The sequence below is a fragment of the Gambusia affinis genome, linkage group LG02, assembly GCF_019740435.1.
Source record: "Gambusia affinis linkage group LG02, SWU_Gaff_1.0, whole genome shotgun sequence".
NCBI classification, from domain to species: domain Eukaryota; kingdom Metazoa; phylum Chordata; class Actinopteri; order Cyprinodontiformes; family Poeciliidae; genus Gambusia; species Gambusia affinis.
The window spans coordinates 25494086-25501620 of NC_057869.1; the positions used below are offsets into that span (position 1 = coordinate 25494086).

The window sequence follows — 7535 nt, forward strand, 5'->3', positions numbered from 1 at the left end:
TTATTGATTTGCAGCTGACCAAATGCTACTGTATCATTGCAGATTCAAAATGGAGGTTAAGATGACATTGTTGATGAAATTTCACATGTTTTGCGTGCAATACCTGGCTAGGATCGGCTTGTACTTCCCTTAAGGTAGTCAAAGCAGGGAATTCAAGCTAGTTCGTGTATGTCTGGTTTGATAATCTTTTAGCCCCTTCTCCATTGTGAAGTCTCACTCTAGCTGGTTAATGTCTGGTTCTATTCTAGTCACGTTAGCAGTGTGTTCCCCAATATGTGGGCATGAACATTGGTGGCCCCTGAGAACACAGGAGTCGTGGTTGACGCTCCAATGATGTCATTTTGTGTGAGTACTCTTGGGCGTCCAATTTCTCCAAAGCGTTTATTTGTTGCGCATTGCCCCAATCCAGTTGATGTTGGATGAGCTCTTCCGCCACAGCTGATAAGAGATTTGGAGCTCAAGGTTTGACTATTTTTGTCATCATGCTAACTTCTATGATCTCAAGTTGGATAAGGTGACGGTGACGATGGCAGTCAAGTGGCTTGCGTGTAATACCTGGGTAGGTCCAGCTTGTACCACTCCGAAGGTGGTTCCAAAAAAAATCTTTGCCTACTCATGTCGAACATTTTTTTCCCGTTTTCTAAATCCGACTATCTTATAAAGTTATTCTTCATTCTAGGTTCATTTAGCCTTTGGGAGACGAGAAGTCTTTTTGTAAACTGTAATTTTTTTTTCTTTCTGGTTGTTTCTCATTGTTCATCTTTTCTGTCTTTCTGACTACGCTCTTCTTTTTTTTCCTCGTGTTTCTCTGTGCTTGTTTACTCCTTCAGATGGCCAACAGCACAAGCCTGAGCCACGTAGTGACAGGCCTGAAGCCCAACACGCTTTACGAGTTCTCCGTCATGGTGGCGCCAGCACATGGAGCATGACCGCTCAAGGGACCACCTTTGAGACCAGTAAACACCGCCAGCACATGCGCGCCCACACACATTCCCGCAGAAACATTCGTCATGAGAGAATCATGAGTGACTGCAGAGTGACAAACCCCTGGCTGGTTGGGAAGGACAGTGAACATTTTGCACCCCAAATGGAAGGATAAGTGCAGATACCTTTTTGCACTTATCTTCAGCAACAAACCAGAAGATAAGAGATGGCAGCACGGTAAAATCTATCTGGACAGGTATTTATGAGCAGCTCCGCTCATAAATACAAATTAGGCAGCTTGCCTCAAATTTGGTAATTGGGGATAATTCTACCTGACTTCCTCAGAGGAAAGTAGGCATAACCACACCTCAACCTCAAGATACACAATCAGACTAACACTGGGGGAAAAAAATAAAATAAAAATAAGAATTGTTGGGCTTTTTTTGTTGATATTTATTCCAATATTCTTCTTGATTTGTAAACCCATGGCCATGTTTCTCCGTCTGAGGAGTCACAATCCAACAACTGCCTCAGTCTCTGCTTGTGGATGGGAAAGAAAAAAAAACTTTATTGGTTTTATTGGTCCTTCTCTGATCTCTGCTTTCAAACTATTGGGCATTCCTCTTGTGAATATAGTTTCCCTTTAATTAGTTAATCCCAATGAATCAATGATTTGTTTTAATATTACCTGTTGATGTTGTGCCTGTGATGCCACATCCCCTACATCACAGAATGAAATTATGCTCACAGAGGGGCGGATCATTGACAAAATGAGAGCAGTGTAACAGTCTGTGCAAATGTTCTTGGCAATATATTTTTTTTGCAACTAAAAACCCCCCAATGAAGACAGTGCATAGGCTTATTGCTGCTTTCCTGTTTTTGCTGCTATTTTTTTAAGCAGTTAGAACATGGTATATATTTTCAGTATTTTTGGAGAGCTTAAAGCTTAAAGAGTAAATATAATTCATAACTCAACTAACTAAAATGTAAATGATGAAGATAATGAAAGGCACATGTTCCACTCTGACTAACAACGAGCATTAGGAGCCATTTAAAATATTTTACCTCTCACGGGATAAACTTTGTAATCCTTGTTTAGTGTTCTTGCCACTTTTTAATATAAACACCGTTACTGTATTTTTGCACACTAAGATACAACAAAAGATTTTTGTTAACACCTTCACAACACCGAACAGAACGAAGCAGGTACTTTAAGTGACAAATGGAGAATTTAAACTGTTTTCTAAAGGTTTCTACTCCGTCCCAGGCAGGGGTTTGTCGCACACGTGAGCAAACAAATGCATCCCATAAGGTCAAACAATATCAGTCACAGCAACACAATTATTTTCTATCTGATGTTTCATTTTGATTGTCAATTGTCCGTGCCTCAGTCCCCAGCTCCGCCCCAAAAGACGTGACAGTGGTGAGCAAAGAGAACAAGCCACGCACCATAATAGTCAACTGGCAGCCTCCCTCTGAAGCCAACGGGAAAATTACCGGTGAGCATCAAACTGCCTTGTGGCTCTCGCATGTGTCATAAAACTATTTTGAGAATTTATATCTGATACAGAGGTCTGATTTGAAAATGGTGCCAGTTTTCCACTGCTGAGGGAGAAACAAACTTCAAACTTTTCTTTGATGTATTTTTTGTTTAAGTATTAAACATCTATGTGAATCTGCCTAAATGTAACTTTTCAATGAGTTTTATTGCTCCGTTATCTTGAAATGAAATTTACGTAGTATTAATTAAGAATGCACCGGTCTAAAAATTTGGGTTGATATCAATATCTAACATTAATACTGTGGATATTTATTACCAATGTTATTTATGTTACTTCTTTCAACACCATGTAAAAGAAAAATGAGCCCCAGTGCTGACATTGCTTTTCTGTTTTGGTTAAACATCCCATAATCCTTTGTTGCTCAACCTTAAAAATTTCACAATTTAAAACGGAAAGTGTTATTTAAATCTACATCCTAAGGAACAATAACCTCGTTGAAATGAGCAATTACAAAGGTTATCGACATGGATGTCCACTATCTTGTGTGCCGAGTTGTAGAAAATGTTTTGAAGTTTTATCTCAATCGGTGCAAAACAAAAATTCCCATTCTGTATTTCAAATTGCAGTCTAACTCTGCCTGTCTTGTCCTCTCAGGTTACATTATCTACTACAGCACGGACGTCAACGCGGTGGTCCACGACTGGGTCATCGAGCCTGTGGTGGGGAACCGCCTCACACACCAGATCCAGGAGCTGACTCTGGACACCACGTACTACTTCAAGATCCAGGCCAGGAACTCCAAAGGAATGGGGCCCATGTCGGAGCCGGTGCAGTTCAGAACTCCCAAGAGTAAGTGTCCAAAATGTGCAGGAGAAAGGTCCACAGATCGAAGTGAGCGCATCAGCAAGGCTTACAAATTTGTTGTACTGCAGGGCTCCTGTTATGATTTCCAATGAATAAATTATTCAGTTGTTTTTCTTCCTTGGGTATATCGCAAACATAGAGCCCAGTTAACGACTACTCCACTCAGCAACTAATGAAAAGCACAAATTTTCCACCTGAGCACCAAGGTTTCATTGAAAAAGTTGCTTCTGGCCGACACCCGCATCCAAAACATAGAAAAATAAAAGAAATAAACAAACGTAGAGAAATGCAGTGATTTTTGTGGTTGTAATGTGGGAGAATGTGAAAATCTTCATCAAGTTCAAATACTTTTAACATTAAGATACAGACACTACACATCAACTGAGGCAGCTTTAGAACTTTACTTTTATTACTGCAGCAGCTATTTCCTGTCAGCTCGCCCTACTTACTAATAATCTGAGACATTAAATTAAAATTCTGCACTGACTTATCTATATTCTTTACTTTTATTTGCCATAGACTTTTTCCAAAGTTGTGTTTATTGCTTCCATATGAGTCTTTCTCTTTGAAATCTGCTCCGCAGCGCAGATCGTATTAAAACACTCAGGATGAATTGGGTTGGGGAGCCGCACGCAGCGCATTTTGGTTTTAATTTCAGTTACTTAGCAGGGCTCTTTTATTTTACTGTTATGTCTTATTGTTTATTTTTTGTTTTGTTTTGCAAAGCATTTTCAGTTTTGGAAATCAATCTGTGGTTTTATTGTGGGACGATTGAATCATTTCTGGATCGACGCTTTGCTCCTTTTATCAGCTCTGCTCTGTCTGTTCAGCAACTGTTTTTGGTTTTCTCACATGTTTTTAATTTCCCTAGATTTGCCCCTCTTACCCCCACAGTCCCCATCTGCCCTCCCGCCCCCGTATTTCTTTCCCTTGCCGCTCTTCTCAGCTAACTGTTTTTGTTTTGCGTTTTATTGTCTCTTCCTCTCTGCTCTCCTTTGGCCTGTTAAGCTGAGTCCTCTGACAAAATGGCTAATGACCAAGGTAAACTCCCTCTTCTCACTTTATCACTGCCAGCCACACCTCGTGTGCTTCTCTTTCTAAGCATCTCCATCTTCTGGGCTGATGACAACTTGCAATGCATGACTGCCAGATTGTGTTTGTGCTCGTAGAGTTTGTAGACCGTTGAATTTGCACCAGAAGGCCTAGAGAATCTTATTTTCTTTCTCTCTGTTTGACTCAGCTTCAAATATCCCACCAAAGCCAGGACCTCCAGGCAACTCGTATCCAGTTGCCCCTCGAAATTCAGATGGTAAGTCCTTAATCCCACCTGCTGACTAGTCTGTGATTGTCATTGGCTTTTAAAGCTAATTGGAAGGCCACCCCTGCCTTGTTTCTCAAAGAATGACATTTACAGCAGAAAGAGACGGAGAAAGAGCAAAAATAAATCACAGAAGCACCATTTCCCTCAATTATGCACTAGCAGGAGAAATGTCTCGTCATCTTTTCCCAAAGACAAAATCTGTACAATGTGTCCCCATTCCATTGTGGTTTTCGTTTTGTGAAGGACAAAGTTGTGTCTCCTGAGGTTTTTGTGTCATTTTCTTCCGTAGTTCCTGGCGGCGTCCCACCACATGTAAGGGCTGGGTGATAGGTTTTTTGATTGATTCGGGTTGCTTGACACATCGCCGTGTGAAAGCAAACCGCTCCAGCTGACGATGTAACAAACGTGCCAACATTAGTCCCCAATCGAACCGAGTCAACCGAACTATCAGGTGTGAAAACAATGGTGGTCCAGCTAAAAGCCCAGACTGATTCAAAAGTGGTGTTGGAGAACCTGTAGAGCTTTTCAGACACCAAAATTCACATTAATATGAACGACTGAAGCGGCAACTTTGGGTTAACGGTGCTCAAGATGCTCCTGTTCATGTGACTTAGCACTTCTAGTCTAATTCACTTTCTCTCCTCTCGAGGTAAAATAGGTCCCAGAAATGAGAATCTCACCGTGATCATCGTCAGCATAATCGCAGTGGGAGTCTTCACCACCATAGTGGTGGTAGTGGGAGCCTTACTGTGCACGCGGCGCAGCACGTCCCAGCAGAAAAAGTGAGACCTTCACTGACTCATTTCACTCTGTCATTTGTTTCATCATCATTCTCTCTTCCGGTTGTCTTCTTTGCTTGTATAACCGAGGTTTTCGTGCCGTTTCGCCCTGCCAGAAAGCGAGCGGCCTCGAAGTCGTCAAACGGCTCCCATAAGTACAAGGGAAACTCCAAAGACCTGAAGCCGCCCGACCTTTGGATTCACCACGAGAGGCTGGAACTGAAACCCATAGACAAGTCGCCGGAACCCAACCCGGTCATGACCGAGACGCCCATCCCCCGCACCTCGCAGGACATCACCCCCGCCGACAGCGGCCTGGAGAGCAACCCCCACCTGCAGCAGCGGCGCAACTCCTACCGAGGTCAGGTTTGCCAACGCCCGTAAAAGGCAACACTTCTGAGTTAATGTTTTGGAAAAAAAAAAAAAAAACGGATCAAAGCGAAATGTCACCCTTGCTGCCTGAGTGCACATTCATAATAACATCCAGCATAAGTTTGACTCTGCCTGGCAGACAGGAAGTGGCATTTCAGGAGATTGACAAAAAAAAAAAAAAAAAGTGAGTTCATTATTTGAGCTGGAAATCCAATAAGAACCTGCTGGTATGCTTCCAGGAGCCTGTCTGGAGGTTTATTGGACAATTTTTAGGGAAGGATGTGTTTTTCTCCTTTTTTTTTTTTTTTTATTTGTCTGTGGTTGCCATGCAAAACATTTCATGCTTTATCATGACATGGCTCACGACGCTCATCACACATCATAACGCCGCGAGCCCTCGTGATTGCCGCGATTTCCTTCAAGTGCAGGCGACAATCGGAGTTGACATTTGGAAATATCACACAGCGATACGAAGCGGATTAGAGTAATGAGGGATCATTAGCTAGAAACACCCAACGTCAGAATAGCAACTGATCTGATTGGCTCATTTCCACCGTACCTTTTAGGCCACGAATCAGACGACAGCATGTCCACACTTGCAGGCCGCCGGGTGATGAGGCCTAAAATGATGATGCCTTTTGACGCTCAGCCGCCCCAGCGTAAGTGTGTGTGTGTGTGTGTGTATGTGTGAGAGAACGTGTCACAGCAACTCAGTAGTAATTATGGGGAAAAAAAATAAACAAATAGTAGGAATCTCTCAAAATCAAAAGCAACAGATTCATCTATTCCATGCTTCTTTGATTTGTTTCTTTGTGAATTTGTCCACCTCCTGAGTGACGAACCCCAGGCTGGGAGCGTGTCTATGGCAGGAACCTGCATGCTTGAATCCTCATCGTTCATTAAGCATCTCTCATCCTGTTTGTTTTGTGTGTATCCACGTCCATTTCCATTCACAGCTGTGATTAGTGCTCACCCCATCCATTCCCTCGATAACCATCATCACCATTATCACATGGGCAGCCTGGTATCACCGACACGCAGCTACCTCTACCATCAAGGCAGCGGGTACCCTCGCCCGCACGCCTGCGCCACCCCCATCTCCCACCTAGAGAGGGTGGACTCTTCAGGTGAGACACTGCCCCCTGCTGGACAACTCAAGAAAGCCGCAAGAGGGCAGGCCACTTTCACTTATTGAGCATTTGATTATTCGTCTGCGGGCAGCTGCCGCCATCTTGTTACGTTTGTAATTCTTCTCTGCTGTCTTGCAGATTTTCTCTAGTTTTTCAAACAATGTTGGGATTAAAATGCCAACGCAAATTCCCTCTTTTTTTCGTCTTGTTGTTGCAATAGAGGAGCCTAGACCCAAACAGTTGGTTACAGATTGAGGATTTTTCTTAATGTTTCCATATATTGCTACACTTTCCAGTCAGCATTTATTTCTTCCACCCCAAGGCTTTTAGATGAACAATTTATCTTTTCCCCCCATACAGGTGTTTTCACAAATAACGTAAAAAAAATTCACAGTTTTAAAGGATCTCGAATAAGGGTTTACTTGGTTTAAATACTGCAGTTTCAATCTATGTGAGGTGCCAGTAACATAGATGTGAAACAGGCCTTTTTTGTGTTTTCACAGATGGAGTAAAAGCAGTGGAAAACTGCTTGAATAAAAACCTGCACGGTGCAGAATTTAGTTAATCTTTGATCAGTATTTCAGATTTTGAACTAAAGGTGATAAAATGCAGTTCGTAAAACACTTGCTAAATATATCAATTC

At 42.4% G+C, this 7535-nt stretch overlaps 2 protein-coding genes across 15 annotated transcripts in view; both read left to right on the forward strand.

The window, feature by feature from the left end:
- The window catches only part of neo1a (neogenin 1a), a 255108-nt gene that overhangs the window by 190636 nt on the left and 56937 nt on the right, over window positions 1-7535 (forward strand). The window lies entirely within an intron of this gene.
- LOC122840823 (neogenin-like) lies at window positions 1984-7494 on the forward strand. The gene is made up of 8 exons (XM_044133535.1): window positions 1984-2423; window positions 3081-3275; window positions 4299-4331; window positions 4531-4599; window positions 5261-5393; window positions 5507-5751; window positions 6329-6421; window positions 6719-7494. Exons 2-8 carry the CDS (start codon window positions 3233-3235, stop codon window positions 6955-6957), a joined length of 855 nt encoding a protein of 284 aa, XP_043989470.1. The 5' UTR covers window positions 1984-2423; window positions 3081-3232; the 3' UTR covers window positions 6958-7494.

Coding starts and splice junctions, on each gene's coding strand:
- LOC122840823 (XM_044133535.1), top strand. CDS start 3,233: ATGGGGCCCATGTCGGAGCCGGTGCAGTTCAGAACTCCCAAGA. Junction 5,752..6,328: donor GCGGCGCAACTCCTACCGAG/GTCAGGTTTGCC, acceptor CGTACCTTTTAG/GCCACGAATCAGACGACAGC. Junction 6,422..6,718: donor TGACGCTCAGCCGCCCCAGC/GTAAGTGTGTGT, acceptor TTCCATTCACAG/CTGTGATTAGTGCTCACCCC.